This window comes from Falco rusticolus, chromosome 7 (genome assembly GCF_015220075.1).
Source record: "Falco rusticolus isolate bFalRus1 chromosome 7, bFalRus1.pri, whole genome shotgun sequence".
NCBI lineage: Eukaryota > Metazoa > Chordata > Aves > Falconiformes > Falconidae > Falco > Falco rusticolus.
The window spans coordinates 27,686,612-27,708,571 of NC_051193.1; the positions used below are offsets into that span (position 1 = coordinate 27,686,612).

Genomic DNA, 21,960 nt, shown 5'->3' on the forward strand with positions numbered 1-21,960 from the left:
TGGCCGTGGAAAGTCGCTCTGGCTGAGCATTGCTTTTTCTCTTAGGTTTGATCTGCTGGGCAGTGCAGAGTTGAAGTTGCACCTGTAATAGTCATTTACTTCAGTGCGAGGTGTATAAAACCTGGTTCTGACCTGGGAGCATTTCATAAGGATAAATGGTCGTAAGTGGGTGTGAGGCTGTATTTCAACAGTTTTTCAAAGTCAGACTATGATTTGCAGGAAGCTTGAAAGACCAGGTGTGCAGCCTTTGCTGAACCTTTGTGAGACCCGGTGACTTGGCTCCCATAAGCTGCTTTGGAAATCACAGCCAACACATCCGAGCTTTCTAAAAATGCTGCCTTAAAATGCCATGTGTAGGAAATCAGCATTTGCAATGCTGCTACAGGAAGGTACTTCATGAGCGGTTTCTTTTCATGCTTTTCTCCCTTTCTTTCTCATTAAATCTGCAACTAACCACCGAAGAGCCTAGCAATGACAGCATAAAGGCGCCTGCCTGGGAAAGCTGTAAGAGAAGCACCTTTCTATTAGAAGAATGTGAACAAGGAATTGAAAGTTTCTAGATTTAGTTCAGTTTGAATGTACTAGCTGTCTGAGCCTTGCATTACTCAGAGTGATTTTCACAGTGGGTTGGCTTGTGCTTTCAGTCACATTGAGAATTGAAAGGTAGAAGACTAGAATTTCTTTCTCTTTAGGTGGGGTTTTACACCTACAGCAGATTATACCTGCAGATCAGACATTTATAAATTGAGATGATAAAACTGGAACACAGTCAACTGAAGGGACGAAGTGCACCTTTAAAAGCTGATTCAGTGAAGACCCCAGGGTGGAAATCAGGCTGGAAAATCTGGCTCTGGTTTTGTCCCACGGTTGTTCTGACACACCTAAAAATTACAAATGAACATGTCATGGGAAGGGGAGTGTGTTTGGGAGGAATTCTTTGCATGCATTTATCTGTAGCTGGGAACTCGAGTTGTCACTTTCTTCTGAATTCTTGCAGGTGAAAGTGATGGTAAGGATTTGTCCCTCTCAAGGAGCACATGAAACATCTGAATCCATGTCCTTCCTAAAGGTGGACCCGCGAAAAAAGCAAATCACATTTTACGATCCAGTGGCAAGTGGGCCGTCCAATGCAGGTCACAGAAGAGGTGTTGTTGCTGTCCCAAAGATGTTTGCCTTCGATGCGGTTTTCCCCCAGGATGCTTCGCAGGTACTGGAGTCACTTGCATAAATCTCCTGAGTCTTCTCATGGCCAATGCATTTGGTTGCCTGAAGAGTTATTTCTGTTTCTGGGGAATTTTATTTGAATGAGTTGCCTTAATGCCTGGAAAAAAAACATGGTAATGAATAGACAAGTGGGCAAATTCTTACATTTTCAGTTTGGTTGAGATGTAAAATTAAGGAATAGCTGGGGAGATGGATTTGCAGACTCAATTATCTTCCTGCATTTTCTCTTGTTAGAGAAAGACACACAGCCAATTTGAATTTCACTTTTCCATCCGGTTAGTTTTTAACCCATTTGATGTCACTGAAATAAGGGCCTTCCCCACTGATTTAAATGGGAAATGAACATGTGCTTAATGTTATACTAAATGCTGTTGTTAGGAGAAGAGATACAGCTAACCCTGTGGGATTGCTGAACTGAAACTGCGAGGGAACTTTTTTATTTTCCTCACCTTTTCCAGTTTGTTTATGCTGTGTGTTTGACTGATTATTTTATCTTGATGGTTGTGCTGATGATGGTGCATGCCTTTCTTTTCGCCTGAAAAAGGGTGTATTTGTACAGCAGTAGCCCCAGACATGAAATCTCATACAGAAACGAGGTGTCTGGTATCTGAAAGGACTGTGGGCTGCGGTATATTCAGTGAGTTTGTACTCATGGATAATCCTTCTGGGAAGAATCTTTGGTTTAGAAAAAAATAATCCTAGACCAGCTTTAAAAAGAACAAATTCAGCAGCATATGAAGAACTACTTTGAGTTTGAACTGCTGAAAGAAATTAGGGTGAGAAGTACACCACAAAACATCCAAGGTGAAAATGGTATATTAATGCTGAGAAAACATGACAAGATCTAATTCAGAAAAACACCCTCAGATCTTCTCCTAGGATTTTGTTTAATATTTTGGGTCCCAAACTAGAGATGCAAAAATATCTATTAGGTCCAAGTTCTAGCCAAGCACTACAAATGGAGAATAGTCTCCCCCATACGTCAGTATCTAAAGCAACGGTGACCACATCAGGAGGCTGTTTTCAGGATCCTGCACAAGCTTAAATGGCATCTTTGTGCAGAAACGTGCAACGGTGAGCTCAGCATTTGGTCAGAACTGGAAATGGCTTTTTCTTACTTGTGTTGCCAGCCCTGCTGCAAGGTGGCCGTGCACAGTCTGCTTCTCTGCTGCCGTTGGCACCAGTCCTCCAAGTTGTTGACCCCTGGTTTGGGCTAAGCTCTTTCAGGTCCTTGTGGTGGGCCTGTTGGGTGGCCTGTTTGTGGTGGCTCTGGGTGACTGTTGGCCAACGCAGCCACTTCTGCACAGGCGTTGTTGCTGGAGGAAAGCTTGCTGCCATGCAGCTGCAAACAGAGCCTTAGCATTTTGCTCTAGTTACATATTTACAGCAACCCTCTCCCCTGCCCCCACCTGCCGTACTTAATAGATCATCTTATTGTATATTTGAAACCTTCACTGACATGGATAAACTGGTTTTCGTACACTTAAATATTTTAGCAAGTTCTCTTCATTGATGATGATGTTTCCCCTGGAAGAACGAAATGGGATACTATGAAGTCTTATTCAGGGATCTTAATGCATTTTCTCCAGTATGAATGTCTTTTTAATTCCTGTGAGCACTCCTGAGTAGCTTAATTTCTGTGGAGTTGCTACTATTGCTGAATAGCCTTGGCTAAGCTATTATACCAGCAGGAAGCCTGGTTGGATAGCATTCAGTTTGCTACATTAGTCATAGGATCAATATTCCAAGAGAATTGGTTTAATAGAACTGAAAACTATTTTAGGCTGTAGTAGAATATTTTATTGTTTTTTAAGATAGCATAGTTACTAAAATAATAGGAATGATGCCATAAAAATGGGGAGAATATTGTGCCTCAAAAATATTGAGTCATTCATTTGATTACAGAAGAATAGTAAAAACTGAAGCAGTATATGCTCTTTTACTCATTTGTCTCCAACCTTTCTTTCAGGCTGAGGTATGCTCTGGAACAGTAGCAGAAGTAATCCAGTCTGTTGTGAATGGTGCAGATGGTTGCATATTTTGCTTTGGTCATGTCAAGCTTGGTGAGCTCCCAAATTTGTTACAGTTAATTACTATGTCAGTCTGGTAATTACATGCTGTCAGCTCCTGGAACAATAAACCTAGAGTATATGAATAGATTAGAATTTCTTTTTAATTAGCTTTGCAAACTTATCATGGTTTATTTCTACACTGTGATTGTAAGTTTTAATTTGAAAAGGTAAAACGTAACATCAGATTAGCTTATTCAAGAGCAAGTTTATATAGGTGCATTGTGATGAAAATCAGAAGATCAGAGATGTTTTTAACATTAATTTGCTGTGGGTCTGAGTTACAAAAATTGCAAAAATAATTGAATAAATCGTAATGGATTAATAATGAAATACTTTGCATTTTTGCATATGTTCTTTCCCATTATCTGTGCAGCACGTGGCATTGCATGTAACGTACAGTGGTGATATGAAGAGACTGTCTTGTACAAGAAAATTAAATTAAGTTCATGTTTGTCTTTTCATTCTAGGAAAATCTTTTACTATGATTGGGAAAGATAATTCCACGCAAAGCCTTGGTATCATCCCCTGTGCAATTTCTTGGCTCTTCAAATTAATCAATGAACGTAAAGAAAAAACTGGGACTCGTTTCTCTATTAGAGTATCTGCTGTGGAGATCAGTGGCAAAGATGAAAACCTTAAGGATTTGTTAGCTGAAGTAGCCACTGGCAGCCTTCAGGATGGCCAGTCTCCTGGGGTATATCTGAGAGAAGATCCAATATGTGGAACCCAGGTATAATGGATATCACAACATAGATTTTTCTGAGCCTGACTTTCTTCTGCTTTTTATTTCCTTTTATCTGACAACAATTACGACAACTTTTAAGACAGTAAAAAAACCTATTACTTTTAATTTATAAGCCCTTCTCCCATGGTGTACATATTTGTTTCTTTTAGTGCCCTAGAGATTTAGCCAGTTCAGAAAAAATAATAATAAAAAAAATTGCCCCTGTGCTAATTAGTAATTTTCTTGCTTGTATTCAAGCTTCAAAACCAAAGTGAGCTAAGGGCCCCAACAGCAGAGAAAGCTGCCTTTTTCCTTGATGCTGCAATTGCTGCCAGAAGTACCAGCAAACCTGAATGTGAGGAAGAAGACAGGAGGAATTCACATATGCTCTTTACTCTTCACATATACCAGTATCGCATGGAGAAGAGTGGCAAAGGAGGAAGTATGAATCTTCTTACCATATTGTTTATTTTTAAATGACATGGGTTTGGTTTAGTTTCAACAATACTTTTCAATAAACTTTAAAAGAAAAAATGAAGTGAACCCTCAAGCCAGTCGAGTCACCTTTAACTTTGGTTGCTGTGGCTAATATCTGCTTTCCTTACCATTAATATTTAATTTAGTCATTATCCCATGCTGTATTCATTATTTTCCTCATTTGAATACATTTTGAATACCAAATTTGGCTTGAGTCCATGCAAGAACGTGATGTACAACTGTTTTCCCTCTTTTTGTTTTAGTGTCTGGAGGACGCAGCCGTTTGCATCTCATTGATCTAGGGAGCTGTGAAAAAGTGCTGAGCAAGAGCCGAGATGGAGGAGGCTCTCTATGTCTGTCTCTCTCTGCCCTGGGCAATGTAATTTTGGCCTTAATTAATGGTGCTAAGCATGTGCCATATAAGTAAGTGAATTATTGTCTGCACTGTCTTAAATTTGTGGCTGGTGTTACCTTAGCAATGAATTACATGAACAATTTACTCTTTACTTAAGATGAAGTTAAAGGAAGTTCTGTCAGAGGGGATCTGTCTTCTTTTAAGGTCACTTCTGCGTTACAAATTCATCTACATGTCTGTATGTATCTATACATACAGACAACTTTTAAAATGTCACGTAGTAACATGAAATTCTTAATTATATGGCCAAAAGTTATATGCGTATTGGTATATACTTGTGGGGTGAAATGCTGGGGAGAGTTTGATTGTTGAAAAAAGCAGAGGAAAATGGCCAAAATGTTTTCTTTCCCTCTGTCTCCTCTTTTAAACTGATCTCAGCCAGCTGGACATTAGTAAACAATTTCATCAAAATTTCAAAGGATTTTCTCTCCTTTTCCAAATTTAAAAGTTGTATTGAAATTTTGGAAAATACTGCAGGGTTTATCAAGTATGGTCATCTAAGCTTGTTATTTCTGTATGCCTTTTGGAATGACACACCTTTTAAATTAAAAAAAGAAGACCCCCATGTTGCACACTTGTTTAGAAGAAGCAAACATTTAGTGTGTCCCTTGGTGGAGTGTACTTGACAATAATATTATGTCAAACACACCTGTGGGGAGCCCAGCTTAAAGACAACAGCCACGTTGTAAACACCCTTTACCTGAACTTGGCCTTCAGTCCTTAAATTTAATTGCTGCTTGTCTTCCTGCATTATGACTTTGTGCTGTTGTTATCAATCATGTCATTTCACATATTTATCTAGCACTGCATCTCAAACAGGTGTTCTTTCTTTCTGTATTAGGCAGAAAGATAATTTCCTCAGGCTAGTTGCTAGGTTTGTGGGTAGAGTAGAGGATGGATGGGTTAAAACAGGGAAAGGCATATGCTCAACCTTGTTGCCAACCATAGCTTAGTGAGTAGACAATGATGGCAGTTCCCACGTTGGGCCAGCTCAGGGGGGTGATAGGAAGCAGCCTCCAAGGAGTCCTAGAGAAAGATTTCTTGGAGACCAGTGGAGAACAAAATGTCACCTGTCTTGTCAGCTTTGCTGCTCATGGCACAGGATGCACATCACCAGGGAAGCCTTCAGAGAGCAATTCTGCTTCCCATTTGCTATGTCAGAGCAGAGCACAGCAGGCAGAATGGAAACTAGGTTAGTGGCAGTGGCATTGGTAATATAGTTCTGCTATCTAACATTGTTATATTTGTTTAGCGATTTCTTACCTTTTCTGTTGACTTATTTTTTTGTTATTATCAAAACTGTTTGCACAGAGCTCACAGAGCTTAGCTATCCGGGTACTAAGTCTGCTCAGCTAAAAATACAGCACTCATGAGCTTTTTGGATAATAAGAGCTAAACACGAGATAACTAAACTAGTTATCAATCAATTGTTTTACAATTGTCTAAGTAGCAAATAAAATTACTTATACTGCAAATACACAGGCAGGTAAATAATTAAAATATTGCTATCTTTGTATGTGTACATTTAGACACATTTTAAGTGTGGTCAAATAATAGAAGCATATTTCTTATCTGCATGTACTGCACATGCATATATCCTAGGAGTGTGAAAGCATGGCTTGTGGTGTAAAAATCTTAAAAAAAGATTGTGATTTCTTTAAACCATCCTAGTGTTTTTATTTGTTACACAGGGACAACAAGTTGACAATGTTGTTGAGGGAATCACTCGGGAACATCAACTGCAGAACTACTATGATTGCACATATTTCTGACTCCCCAGCCAATTATGCAGAAACCCTCACCACCGTTCAGCTTGCATCGCGAATCCACCGAATGAGAAAGAAGAAATCCAAGGTTAGTTCACAAACAAGCAGAAATTAATTCATTTGAAAATGAGTTTTCCTAACCTCTCAGTGGGGGAACATGGGATTTCTCGGCAGTAAGAAGTAATAGAAAATGCATAAAAGCTCAGGAGAGGAACTGACAAATGGCTTGGCACTGAGCCATCATCCCGCCCCCAATCCTTAATCCTGAAATTCCCTTCTTTTTGTTCCAAATGCGTATTCTTTCTTCGCTTATATGTGGAACTATCTCAAAAGCTCCTATTTGTATTAATTAAAAACCAATAAATAAGGGACAGAAAACTGTTGAGGAGAAAGACAGTACATAATATTTAATGGAAATTATCTGAAAAGCTGTGGTTGTTATATTACTCATAATACAGTAAAATCTATGTAGCATGACCTTGTTATTTTAATTCATGCTTTTAACGTTTTTCCACTAGATGTAGTTGTGATAGTGCACACAAAGCGCAGAGCATATAGCGAACCTCACCTTTTAGTCAATTATACGTGCATATATATATATATATCTAAATTAATAATAACAAGAAATTTTCCCTTATTGATCATTTGCAGTATGCATCCAGCTCGTCTGGAGGAGAGAGTTCATGTGAAGAAGGACATGTCCGAAGGCCACCCCACTTGCGACCATTCCACCCACGAACTGTTGCCCTTGACCCTGACCTTCCTGTCCTGAGTATATCTAGTGATCCTGATTATTCCTCCAGCAGTGAACAGTCTTGTGATACTGTCATCTATGTTGGTCCCAATGGTGCAGCTTTGTCTGACAGGGAATTGACAGATAATGAAGGTCCTCCAGAGTTTGTTCCCATAATCCCATCCCTAAACAAGAAGAGAAGTAAAGACAATTCTGCTATTGGTAGGAGTTCTGACAAGGACCATTTTAAATGCAACACTTTTGCTGAATTGCAAGAAAGGTTAGAGTGCATTGATGGAAGTGAGGAACCCATCAAATTTGCTTGTGGAGAAATATCTGTCGTGTCCAATTGTAGTCCAGTCCCTGGAGGTACAGAAAATGCACAGTGTAAGCTGATAAAGGAAAAAATATCTTCTCCTTCTGGAGGATTTAAGAAACCACAAGAAACTGCATCTCCCAAAAAAGGACATAACCTTCCCTTCCAGGCTGTTGCCCCAAGGGGTGGCAATGGCAGTTGTCATGAAAAGAGCACACCTCACTTGAAAACAGAGCTTTCCAAGCCGCAGAGCAGAGCTGACAACAGGATAATAGACTCAGCACTGGAGGGAGAGATAGAGACAATCACTGATTCCCTGCAGTCCTCAAGGTGTAGCCCTTCAAGGAATCCAGAGCAGAATAAGGCCACAGCTGAATGTTTCATTAAGGAAAAGTCCTTGTACGTCAAGAAACCTTTGCCAAGCCCAGCACCTCCACCTCCACAGCAGAAAGAGCACGTGCCAAGCTCCAAAGCTGAGAATTTGGAGCTGGACAATAGCCATGCAAATAGCAATGCAGTTCGGACTCCTCCTGTGGGAATGAGCAAACAGATGGGAAACAAAGCTGAGCAAAACCCTGTAGGAAGCACATTCTTGGTTGGTAGTAATGCCCAGAATCAGTCAGGTGCGATAGAGGTACACAGCTTCAGGTCAGCGTTTAGAGGGAAATGCTTTGATCGGGACATACTAACCACCACGGTGACTTTGCAGCAGCCTGTTGAGCTGAATGGAGAGGATGAACTTGTTTTCACTGTGGTGGAAGAACTATCCATTAGTGGGATTATGGATAACGGAAGGCCTTCCAGTATCATTAGCTTTAACAGCGACTGCTCCCTTCAGGCCCTTGCATCGGGTTCGAGGCCAGTCAGTATTATCAGCAGCATAAATGATGAGTTTGATGCTTATACCTCACAGGAGACTTCTGCTGGTGTAAATATTGATATTGTTGTGCCCTTTGTTAAGGATCCCTTTACCAGCAGCAGACGTTCCTCCATCAGTTCATGGCTTAGTGAAGTCAGCATCTGTACAATTGAAAGTGATGGAGCCCGGTCTAGTGACAGTTTTGTCGCACAGTCATCTTACAGCTGTAATAAGTCTGAGGAACCCTTCAACTTGGATTCATCTCATTTATCTGTCCCCCTGAAAAGCGCTCTGAATGACAGTGGGTTTTGCTTCTCTGAACTGGAGAGTGAGAGCTTGAGTTCCAGCAAGCTGTCCTCAGGCATCATCAAAAGCCCTCAAACCTCTGAAACTACCAAAGCGTCTCAGATAAAAAGTGCTTTTTGTGTCACTGATCAGCCCGTAAAAATAAAATTTAGTAATTCTCGTGATATGCCTGTGATAGAAACAATACATTCTAGTCTTCCTAGGAAAACAAAAACTACCTCGTCTCCAATCAACAATAATACTGTCCTCAGCTATAAAGAGCTGCAGAATCCACATGGTATATTTGAAGATCCCTGGCTGTTGCGCACCGATTATCAGGTAGAAGCAAAACCTGCAGACTCACTGCTGTCTCCAAAATCTCATGCGTTTGGTACTGAGAAGCAGTCAGGAAAATCTGCCCAGTGTTTTGGCACAGCATCCAGGCCAACGAAGTCGCAGACTATGCTTGCCTGTTCACAGAGAATTGTGGATGGTTGTGAAATGGCCTGCAAATCCTCTAGTGGAGCTGCAAAGAAGTCAGAAGTTACGATGAAGATGCCACAGCTGAAGAGAGGAGCCACCACTCTGGGAGTGATGCCAGTGTCGCATGCTAGCAGTACTTTATTGGAGTCTGTGACCCGAGGGAATTCAGATGTTCCCTTAGCCACTGGCAGCTTGAAATCATCACTGGGAAAGAAGACTACACCACAGAAGTCAGCCATGCTGCCCAGGCCAGGCGGGCCAACACCTCCAACACCTCCCGTACGCAAATCGAGCCTGGAGCAGAAACCTGTTGGTCTGGGTAATGGTGGGGGAAAAGCCTCTGGCCTGGACTTTGCCAGAGCTGCCACACCAAAGGCTGAAGACGAAGCAGATTTGCGGTTGAAAGCTGGGTCTTACTTCAGCGAAAGTGCCAGCAGCAAAATGAACTTGAAGGGCGACCACTCTTTGCCCAAGATGACGTCCAGCTTGAAGGTGAAAGCATCAAAGAGCGAAGCTGTGCACCGTTATGGGAGCCACATGTCCCTGGAGAGGTGCGACAGCCTGACATCGGTTGGATCCAAAGCTAGCATGGCAAGGGAGAACGGGAGCACCAGCAACAGCCGGGCAGGGCGCTCTGTCCCCAGGCTGGGGGTCCCTCCTGTTGTCTCCAGTGTGGGTTTACCACCACCCTTCACTGCCCCTGCGCCTGTTAAAAACAGCCAGGCAAAACCTACAGCTAACCAGAAGGTGCAAGCAAATGGGAATAAAACCCGGGGCCTCTCCACCAGTGGGTCAAAGTCTCTTAGTTCCTCTGTGAAGTCCCTGGCACAGCCTGTGGGGAAGGGCTCTGGTGTGGCCCCTGGTGGGAAGGTGGCCCCCCGCTCCGTGCAGCCCGTCAGCGGCAAGCCCGGCCGAGGGACCATCATGGGAACCAAGCAGGCCATGAGGGCAGCCAACAGCCGCGTGAATGAGCTGGTGTCAGGGGGCTCTGCCAAGGTGGGCAACTTCCGAGGCTCCACCGACTCTGACAGCGGCAACGACAGTGGCATTAACCTCAGTGATGAGAAGTCACAGATCCCAGTGCTGCCGTCTCCATACAGCAAGATAACGGCACCCCGGCGGCCTCAGCGGTACAGCAGCGGGCATGGCAGCGACAACAGCAGTGTCCTAAGTGGGGAGCTGCCACCAGCCATGGGGAGAACGGCTCTGTTTTACCACAGTGGTGGCAGCAGCGGCTATGAGAGCATGATTCGGGACAGCGAGGCCACTGGCAGTGCCTCTTCGGCACATGACTCCATGAGCGAAAGCGGGATGTCGTCTCCGGGCCGGATGAGGAGCCTCAAGTCCCCCAAGAAACGATCAACAGGTAAGAAATGAAGGGGAAGGTGGCCAGGTGGTCACTGGTGCTCCACTGTGTCCCTGAGGATGGGGGTTTTCACGGCGTCTGTGACAGAGGGAGGGGAGGTTTTGGGGAGGCTCAAACCATGGAGGTCGACTGGGGGCATGCACTTGTGTGTGCACACGTATTGCTGCGACAGCAGCTACTTGTTATTTATTTTACTTCAAAGGTGCAGGTGTGACACAGATGCTGCAGCAGAGAGGGCAGGAGAGGCGCTGGGTGCCCTGGGGCACCAACAGCCTCCCTGTGAAGGAGGAGATGGTGGATGGCCACCGGCAGGTGGGAGCTGTTCCATCCTCCCTCAGCAGGGTCAGCAGTGGGCGCAGCACCAGTGTGGCCCAAAGTAGGTGTTACGGGTGGGTTGGGAAGAGTGAGAGTCCAGGGTGGGCACTGATGAGTTTTTGTGAGGATCAAGTGAGTGTCAGGGAAGATGAGTGAGAGAAGGGCAGTGAGGAAAGGAGAAGCTCTGCTGCCAGGCAGCTATGAGGGAATTTCAGTGAGATGGGCTGGGACTGTAGTTTGGAAACAAGGGAATGGGCCTGGAAGGTAGAAGAGTATTTGTGAAGTAACGAGGATTGCTGGATGTGTGTTATATTACCCAAAAATAAGGCTTAGGGGCAGAGCAGCAGGATGTGTACATAAGATACAGTGACTCCTATGTTAATGCTGCCAGCTAATTGTAAAATTATTGTATTGCACTGTAATGGTGCTGTTATAAAGACATCTTGGTGTGTACATGTGGCTACTATAAGCAGTAGGAGACTGACTGTGGGAGCTGCTCAGAAGAGGCGGCTCTGGCTCACATACTGCGCCAGGGCAGGCATGTCTGACCACGCTCTGTAGAGATGGGCGTACGGGAGCCAGGTCCCCTTCCCTGCTCTCTGATGCCTTTCCTTATTGCTTTTGCAGGCGGTGCTCATGTAAGTGCTGCTAGTTGTAGCCACCTTCAAAGTCAGGCTCATATGACTGCTGTTACCGTATTCATTTTTACTGATCTAGGTGCAGTCCTGTAGTATCATAAAGCATCAGTGGCAATCAGTGTCACGTAGCTAATGACCAGCAGCCTCATTCAGCAACCTAAGCATATTGACGAGAACATGGTAGGAACTAATATCAGCAATGCGCTGAATCCGAGCTTTTGGTTAGAAAGCAGTAATTACTGCAGTCCCTATAGACACTTGTGATGCTCAATTCTGGCAGTAAAACAAAATGAGTGAAACTGGTGATCTCGTGGTGCTTTCTGGTCAAAGCAACTGAGTTTCTTCAGCTGGTGATAAATCATTTTGGAAACTTAGTGCAGCATTTGCTGCACTTCTTTCTATAGCATTATCAACCTCTTAAACCTTTCCTACAAATCAATATTAACGGCTGTTTAAGTTGCACACATGTTGAGAAGGCATTACCCACTGATGGATTTGTATTTGTTTTTACCCCAGGAAATGCTTATAAAGTCTTTAAAAATGACGAACTATTTCTTTTTCCAATTTAAATTGCAGTATATCAGTAAATTATGTATTACTTTTTTGGAGTGCTGTAGACTTCAAGACAGTGTGTGTTATACATGAAATGAGGTTTCTTAGGAAGTTCATGAAATATTTCATAGAATCATAGAACGGTTTGGGTTGGAAGGGACCTTGAAGATCACCTAGTTCCAACCCCCTTCCATGGGCAGGGACGCTTTCCACTAGACCAGGTTGCTCAAAGCCCCATCCAGCCTGGCCTTGAGCACTGCCAGGGATGGGGCATCCACAAGTTCTCTGGTTAACCTGTTCCAGTGTCTCAAAGTAAAAAAATTCTTCCTAATATCTAATGTAAATTGACTTTCTTTCATCTTAAAGCCATTCCTACTCGTCCTATCACATGCCCTTGTAAAAAGTCCCTCTCCAGCTTTCTTGTAGGCCCTCTTTAGGTACTGGAAGGCTGCTGTGAGGTCTCCTCAGAGCTTTCACTTCTCCAGGCTGAACAACCCCAATTATCTCAACCTGTCTTCATAGGAGAGGTGCTTCAGCCCTCTGACCATCCTCATGGCCCTTCTCTGGACTTGCTTCAACAGGTCCATGTCCTTCTCATGCTGGGGGCCCCAGAGCCGAATGCAGTACTCAAGTGGGCTCTTCTAAGAGTGGAGTACAGGGAGATAATCACTTCCCTTGAGCTTGGCACACCTTTTTTGATGCAGCCTAGGATGTGGTTGGCTTTCTGGGCTGCAAGAACGTATTGCTGGGTCATGTTGAGCTGCTTGACCACCAACACCCCCAAGTCTTTCTCCTCCAGGCCACTCTCAATCCATTCTTTTCCCAGCCTGTATTTGTTCTTGGGATTGCCCTGACTTGGGTGCAGGACCTTGCACTTGGTCTTGTTGAACCTCATGAGATTCACACAGGCCCACCTCTCGAGCCTGTCAAGGTCCCTCTGGATGGCATCCCTTCCCTCCAGAGTGTCAATGGCACCGCACAGCTGGTGTCATCAGCAAACTTGCTGAGGGTGCACTCAATCCCACTGTCCATGTTGCCAACAAAGATGTTAAACAGCACTGGTCCCATTACAGACCCCTGAGGAGGAACACCACTCATCACTGGTCTCCACTTGGACATCGAGCCATTGACTGCAACTCTTTGTGTGACCACCTAGCTAATTCCTTATCCACTGAGTGGTCCATCTGTCAGACCCATGTCTCTCCAGATTAGAGGCAAGGATGTCATGTGGGACAGTGTCAAATGTCAAAACTTCTTAAAAGAAATGTGTAGTGCAGACCTATTATTGGTTTAAAATATATTGTAATCTTTGCATAAGTGTTAGAAATTCTTGGAGTAGCTTATGTTGCTTCAAACTATGTTGGAATCGTGCAGTCCCTGGATTTATGACAGATTCTACTCCTGTATATGTCACTGGAAAACTTGTTCCCTTATCCTTTAAATTTATCTTTGGAGAAATGTTGATCCTGGCTGCTACACTGGAAGGGTATGAAGTTTGTGTGCTTAGTATATGTGTTTGACTGCATCTGTTTGTTGTCCTCTTGGGAGGGATTCTGTTCATCGATGTGGTTACAGGATCAGTTGCAGCAGGTGATTTCAGCAAGCAAGACTATAGTGGTGATTCAGGCTAAATGAGCTGGGATTGTGAGAATGATGAACAAGTATTGTAGAAGTAGAATCAAGTCTTCCTCTTTCCAAAACATTCCATTGTGATTGTTCTTGTTACTTAGAAATTAGCAAGGATGCATTTAGGAATTAGGGAAGTTTTTTTTTGCAGAATGTGTAAAGCATATAACTCTTCAGGTATTTATAGAGGTGTGTTGCTTTGGGGGGTACCTGCTGGGAATTTGTCTCCATTTCATTTTGAAGTTTGGGACAGGGCTTACCTGACAGCCTTAACTTGCACTTAACTTTTCTGTACAGGTTTCATCCCAGAAGTTATTTTGGCAGCCCTGTCTCGTCTGTTTGTTAGATGTGCTCCCTTTTGTAAGAAGACCAGAAGAAGTAAGACTCTGTACTTCAGAGTTGGTTTTCAGAGGAGGAAATCAGGCACTACGTTTATTGTCACCAGTCACCCAAAAGCTGCTTATACTTGCTGCTACTATGTGACATTTCAGCTTGTTTCTGGTGGCCTTTAGCCCTCCTATTTACTTAGGAATTAGACTGCAGCCTTATTAACATTGCCTGACTAGCTCCGTGCATGTATTCATCCTTGACACATGTAGTGTAAAGGTCAGCCTTTTGGAGAATGAAGAGAGGCTTATAATTGCAAAAAAATGCTGGACACCAAAGTGCCAACTCTTGGGTACACAAGTACCAGCATTTTTGAAGGACGTAAGTCAGTCTCTGCTTCATGAAACTTGAGTCCTAGGAGATGCATTGAGGTGGCAGTATGGTGTGTATTTGTAAATGTGGGAGCCCTCCTGTTGAGGAATTGGTGAGTTTTGTCATGCTCTGAGCTTCTGAGTGCTGGTGCAAATGGGTGGGTGATAGACCTCGACATTAGAGGTGGCTCAAGTTGCAGCTTGGTTGGTTGCTGCCTTCTGAACACCTCCCAGTCCCACTGTCATTGAAAACTGCTGGTATTTAGCATCTTAAAGCATTGCTAGAGGTTCTGGAGGGAACTGTTTGCTCTTCGAAAAGAGGTAATACAATGGGAGGGATCTTAGCCTTGTTTGGCTTTAACTGGAGGAGCAGATTTCCAGATTCGTATGCCATTATCGGTATTGGTTTGAAATTACTTACTATCTCATTGGCATTGCAAAATAATGAATACCGTTATGGCCCACTAAAGAAAAATTAATCCAGGCAAAATATTTTTCCAAGGAGAGAATAAAGAACTGATGCTCAGACATCTGCTTTAGGAGAGGACCTGCTGTTACTTCCATCCATGAACCAAGTGAAACATACATTGCCAAGGCAGTAACTCAATTAGCAGCCTGAGGGTATTTTACTAAAAGGAAAAGATCAAGGAAAGCATTTCTTCCTAAGTATCCTGATAACCTGTATCTTTAATTCACTGCAGTACGTTCTGCAGTTTGTTAGTCTCTTAGAGTTCAAGGAACACTTGTCTTCTATATCTTAGGTCTTCAGCGTCGCAGACTGATTCCTGCTCCATTGCCAGATGCTGCCTCCCTAGGAAGAAAACCCAGTGTCACTGGCCAGTGGGTTGATCTGCCACCTTTGCCAGGCACTTTAAAAGAGCCATTTGAAATTAAAGTTTATGAGATTGATGATGTGGAACGATTACAGCGACACAGACAAGAGGAAACTGAGGTCAGCACATATTTTACAACAACTGTAGACAACTTAAATTACAGTATACAGTCAGAGTCCTTGCTTGAATGCCGAAATGGTGTTCAGGAAATTGATTGCAATTAAAACACTATAATTATTAATTTTACAATTCATATGTTGGGGTACCCTTAACACAGAAAATGAAAATGATTACTGTCTAAAATTAATTGTGTCTAACATGACTGATGGTGTAAATGGAAGTTACCAATGAATACATTATGAGAAGACTTTATAATCTTAGCCTGGCTGAGGAAGCCTTACAGGCTCCCACAACCATAGAGTCATTAACTCTTTATGTAAATGACTAGATTCTATTAAATCAGGGATACACTGAGTTTAATTTACTTGTAATTGGAAAACACTTCAGCTAATTCTATTTTGGAGACCAGAATTCTATGTTCTTCTGATGCCTTTTTCCCATTTCTTTCATAATAGCCTTTCCAGGATGTTGAAAAGGTAGGAATGCTTTTTAGAAAATAAGAATTCATATGGTTTTGGATTAAATATGATTCTAATGTTATTATTGGGCTGTGTTCGTCATTTGTACTGCTGGAAAAAAAGTTCCTCTACAAACAGTAGTAACTTCAGAATGTATTAAGAGATGTTTGCTAATTCAGAGAAGTGCAACAAATGCTCAAGTGATGTAGCATGCTGTTTCTCTAGATTTAGAATCCATTAATGTAAACTTCAATTTTAAAAAAACCCAAACCCTACAAAACCTCAAACCCCCCAAAACCACCAACCCAGTAACCAAACAAAACAACCCACCTTCTAACTCTGAGCAATGAGCTGGGAGCAATGTGTGTCAAACTGTTGGAGGTCATCTCATAACAGGCAAATTCCTGAAATGGTCATTCTGTGTCTTAAAAGGGTCTGATGTATTTCCATACCAAGCTGAAGATACTAGAAAGGCGCCAGCAGCGAATCAGAGAAGTAAAGGCAAAGCATGAGTTTTTGAAGGAAGAGTTGGAAGAGACAAAGTGCAGGCTGATGATGGATCCAAATAAGTGGAAAGAAGACTGTAAGTATTTTGTAAAAGCAGCAGTGTGATCAGCACGTAACCAATTTTCAGCGCGTGAGCCGTCCTACTGGAAAAGTTAAGCACTTGCTAAGATATTGTGCTGAACTGAGCCCTAAAATACTCTATGACTCCATTCATATTTCTGTGATATGGGATTTGCTCAGTGCTGAGTAGTGTGGGAAGTGAACAAAAAAAGGCCTCCAAACCAACCAGAAGAGAACATCAAAACAGTGCAAAGACTTGCTGTGATACTTGTTAATGTTAAATATTTATATAACTTTTTATTATCCTTCTTTCCAAAGAAGGAAAAAAAATGTTTCGTAAGAATTGTTACAGCTGGGAAACTGAGGCATGAGGCTTGTTCACAGACTGAGTGCTTGTGCTTAACTGGAGCCTCAGGGTAGAGTTTTGCATCTACTGAACAAAGTGAAAAAATTTTCTTAGTTTAAGAGAAATGGAATTGTACTCTACGTTATTGGCTCCCTTGTGATAGAATAATGTTTTGCTACAAGCTGTTTCTCTTATTCACTAATTTTTTTTGTCTGACAGTTGAAGTGGATCCTGATCTCGATAAGGAGTCACAGGAGTACCTGGAGGCACTGGAACAAGTGACAGAGGAACTGGAGCAGTGTGTTAATCTGTGCAAGTCACATATCATGATAGTGACGTGTTTTGATATTGGAATAACAGATGCGCAAGATGGAGTAAGGGAAGTGGAGGTCTGAAGGGAGGTTTTCCAAGGGACTGAAGGAAGTGAAGCTGGATCGTCTGACATGAAGCGAAGAGATAAAGTAGCTGGGAAGTGAAGGAGGAAAGGTGAAGACTAAAAAGCAACAGTGAATGTTGTAAGAGAAAGAAACAGCTGAGGGATGGGAATGTTCATAAATCATGTGGTGCCTCAACGTGACCTGAACTGTACAAAGATAAAAGTAGGATCAAGTATTGCTTCTACCAGAGGGAAGCAAAGAAATGTACTACAAACCAAGATGTTAATTAACAAACAAACATACAATGGAAGTGCCTTTAAAGTTCATTTGATTTTCATTTTTGTATTTGGTGCTAGAATTAAAGCCAGCAAACCTAAGCAGACCACAAAATGTATTCCTACGAAATATTTTATACTGTATAGTGTATTTATGACTATATGTAAAAAAACAAACAACATTGTAGCAAAAGCAATAAGTAAATTATGTTTTCATACCTGAACTTGCCTTCTTGTTTCACAGAAAAGCTGTTTTATGTAGCAGAATTAAAATTGTATTATAATTGTTTTCTTGGTTAGGGTTCAAGATATTTTTATGAACATTTATCTATTGAAAAGGTGCATTATGGCATTTTGAGATGATTGTTTTACCTTCAGGTTTTGTATTATTACTTTTTCAGATCAAAATAAATGTTTGTTTTCCATTTTATATATACTTATATAGATATATATTAACTGCTTACCTACTTCCTTGGTTACTAACCTCACTTATCACGGACCTGGTCTTTTTGGAGTCGTAGACTTAATGTGAGGAATTCTACAAAGGGCACTGTGGTTTGTTTTGGTTTTCTTTTTTCTTCTCTGACTGCAGGAATTGAGAATTATGTTTATTACCAAAACCATAAAACAAAAAAAAGGAACAAAAAGTTTTTGTAAATGTTAAGTTAGGTCCATATTTTTATATAGTTTTAACTATAAATATAGCATTTGCATTTTGAACTTTTAAGACAAATAGTATATCTTTTTACAGTTTTTCTAAGGAAGGCAAACCCTCAGGATCAAGTTTATACATGCTGCATGAGATTTGTGCTTTTTTGAAGGAGGCCACTTAAGTGTGGAAACTATTGATAAACTGTTGCCAAACAAATACTTTTGAAAAGGTTTAATAGTGTATGTAATACCACATTTCATAACGAATCATATTTTCTAATCATCTTCCTTTTTATGGTTTTTTCAAATCCTTTGTACAAATATGTATTATAACAGCTTGCTTCAGTTTTTATCTGTGAATAAAAGATACATCTATTGTTATGATTGCTTCTTGCTATGTATGCGACTTTAATGTTTGGAAGAGAGAAGACGCCTATGGTACACTGTATTAAATGTCATATTATATTATCTCTTTGCCCAAGAGATATAACTGGGAACAGAGTTTTGATATTAGTCATTATAAACTAATCGGGAAAGAGAGACAAAATACCAAAGGGTAAAATAAATAGCAATGATAATACTTATATTCTCTTGGCACTTCATAGTTTACAGAACAAAGACCTGCGGCTCACATCTTTGTCTCATCAGGGAGAACAAGTCAATTAAAAATGGGTCTAAAACCACAAGAAAACTTCAGGAACTAAAGCCCTGGTCCCTGTAGGTCCATCATAGCAAATGACTACATTTGTCTGACGCTGGTGAGTTTGCTCTCGGGACAGACAGCAGCGGTGCCTAGTCCTCATCTCCCACCGATCCTGGCTGGAGTAACTCCAGGCACGTTGAATGTAAAGCTGGTGCTTCTGATGATACATCTTGAATATTTTCCAGCTATTTGGCCAAATGACCTGTAATATGTAACATTTTCCCCTCCCTCTTTTTCTCTCCTTACGTAGACCTAACAGCATAGCAACTAAGCACCAAGCTCCAACCCTCAGGAGCAGCCTGTGAGAGTGGTGTAAATTCTTTCCTCCTGCTTTTACCTACCTCTCTGTGATTTATGCCTGGAAAAGGGTGCAGTGTGTTTGCTTACTGACATTTGGCACTGTGTTAGGTTGTATGCAGGGGAATGTGGCATCTAGAATTGCTAGAGGATCCCCTTGCTGATATCCTGGAATACCAGATGTGTTTATTAAGTTGTAAATTCCTGCTATATTTACTTTCTGTGTGTGTGCAGAAAGTCACAGTTCTTCCAAAGATGAAATCAAAACCATGTAGCAATTCAATACATTGTGGGTTTTTTTCAGACCAAGGAACAGATAAATACAACCAAAATAAAAAGGCAGCAGCATGCTGAGGACAAGTATTTCTTAGCTAAGGGAAAAGCCTCCAAATGAGAGGCCAGAGGAGAATATAGCCATGGGGAGCCCTGCACTGTGGTTTTAGGTTTTGTGCTGGTGCCATTACACTGTCCTCTGGAGATGCACATCTTGATGGTGCTGCTGCAAGACGCGTTGACCTGTGGTAGTCTCTGAGCCCTGGACATGGCAGGGCTGGGCTCACAGTCTTTTCAAGGTAGCCTGTAACCCCCTCTTCAATGGACACAAGAAGTTTTGTTTCCTGTATTTGTTAGCCACTTCATCCGTTCCTCAGAGGTCTTCATTGTTTCTCCCCTGCTTTGGCAGAATTATAATAGTCTGAAATAATGATCAAGCCGCCAAGGATCCATCCCAATTTTTATAAACTTGAAAATTTGTTTAAATACGCATGTTGTACAGTGTTTGCTGATCAGGACTGCATCCTTTGATACTTTCTCCTTAATTTCTACCTGTGGTAACGTTTGCCACAAAGTAGCAAAAGAGACATTTCAGGGATGCTTAGTTCCGTGTCAACATGGCAATAGCACGCATATGGAATGCATTTAGCCTCTGGCTTGGTGACACAAAACAAACCTGAGATGCAAAATAAGATGGATGAAATAGCAGATTTTTCCCTACGCAAATGCTGTTCTTCATTGGTGGTTGTGGATAGTAAATTATCTTTCATATATCAAGGCATCAGAGCCTGTAATAGTTCTTTTTCTTTGTTACTTTTGCAGTTCTGTCCAGTGAAAATTTATACAAATACATGCTTAGTTTATGACTCAAGCCTATTTTGAAAAAGGCTTAATTACATAAGGTTAGAAATTATAATTGCAAATTCAAGCTGGATGCTTTGTTTCATTAGTTTTCTGTTGAGATTTAATGGTTTAAAATAGCCATTAAATGGCACACTTAAAGACGCGATCTTATTGGGTTTGTTATGGTATCAAATAAAACTTTAGAAACCCACTGGTGCTGGAGAACTGCCTGAGTTACTTTTGGCAGGACTAATTCACACTAGAATTCTTTCTCCCTTGGTTGCAGATCTTCCCATGAAATCCCTCAGCTCTTCCTTGCTGCGACAACCCTTTCTGGGTCCCTTGATGGCCCAGTTTACCAAGCAGCTCACATCGTGCTTATTTCCCAGCAACAGGAAAAAATGAATTGACAGCTGGTGTTTTCTTAAAGCAATGCAATGGTGATTCCGCATAAAGCCTAAAGATTAAATTTTGGGAAGCAGGACATAAATTCCCTTTTCCTCAAGCCCTACCTCTCACCAGGTTTTACTAACCAGGAGGCCAGAGGTGAGCTTGCCTGCGTGTGACGGGCAGGGAGAGGTCCCCACTGCCTCAGTCACATGGGCAGGCATCTTTCAGGAGACATGAAGTATGGACTGGAACAGAAATCCAGCGAGAAAGTGGGACTTTGGTGACCAGGGGCTCAGGAAAGTGAGGAGAACCTTGCCTGCTGGGCTTACTTTTGCATTTTGCCATCCAATGGTCATCGTCAAATATATGAAACTATTCCTGGGAGATGGGATTTCAAGTCACTTGTCAGACTTTGCAAGTTGGACGGGTGAGCTAGAAGAGTCAGTAGCCACGCCTGTAAGCTGTGGTGTTGCTACCCATGTACCAAGCAGTGTACATCTATGGGGACATTGCTACATTGCCAGGAGTGTTTGGAAATGCAGTTATTACAAACATAGATTCCCTATAGAGACATCAGATTGTGTGTAGGCAAAAACTCATTTAATGTATGTGTAAAACCTTTTTCCTTACAGTGCTGCTGGTCTAACCAGTTCCAGCTAAGGCATTTCTAGGACACTGTTAACTGCAGTATTGAAACAATAGTACTAAAAAAGAATGCAATAGCAATGTGAGATTATTTGTTCTTTTCTCAGCATGCAGAAAGTGTTTCATTTATTTCTATTTCAAGGTACCCATGTATTCTGTTTCTAGTTATAAACCCATGTTTTCCAGTCACTTGCATTTTATTTTTAAAGTTCTGTGTGGAACATAACTCCACAGGCAGCTGTTCTATATTGTGGCTATAGGCAGGGTTTAAGGCAAAAATGTTAGCTATAAGATGACCTCTGTATCAGATGTCAAAGCTGGCAGAAGTGGACACAAATAAAATATGGTGCTGTATTTGGGCCCCAATTCACTAGAGCACTTAGGCACCTGTTTAAGCAAGCAAGTAAATCTGGTTTGTATCCAGCAAAACACTCCAATTTTGGCTTATATCCCATTGACTTGGATTTTTTTTGCTCCAGGGCTTCAGATGGTGTAAATTGCTTTAGCAGTGGTTCCATGGAGCTATGCTGACTTTCACCAGATGAAGATCCTGCTGAAAATGTTTTACTTATCAGTGGTATTTGGGAGAAAGGAAAGAATAATTCTGTCAATGTGCAATGATATCACAAGTGC

At 41.8% G+C, this 21,960-nt stretch overlaps 1 protein-coding gene across 1 annotated transcript in view; it reads left to right on the top strand.

The window, feature by feature from the left end:
* KIF26A (kinesin family member 26A) overlaps positions 1–18,557 on the top strand; it is a 102,166-nt gene extending 83,609 nt beyond the window's left edge. The window contains exons 5-14 of the mRNA XM_037395515.1: positions 998–1,207; positions 3,194–3,287; positions 3,764–4,026; positions 4,279–4,462; positions 4,761–4,920; positions 6,604–6,766; positions 7,330–10,720; positions 15,311–15,501; positions 16,393–16,543; positions 17,093–18,557. Of these exons, the coding sequence (XP_037251412.1) occupies positions 998–1,207; positions 3,194–3,287; positions 3,764–4,026; positions 4,279–4,462; positions 4,761–4,920; positions 6,604–6,766; positions 7,330–10,720; positions 15,311–15,501; positions 16,393–16,543; positions 17,093–17,268 (4,983 nt within the window). The 3' untranslated portion in view covers positions 17,269–18,557. The remainder of the gene's footprint in view (positions 1–997; positions 1,208–3,193; positions 3,288–3,763; positions 4,027–4,278; positions 4,463–4,760; positions 4,921–6,603; positions 6,767–7,329; positions 10,721–15,310; positions 15,502–16,392; positions 16,544–17,092) is intronic.
* The last annotated feature ends 3,403 nt before the right edge of the window (positions 18,558–21,960 follow it).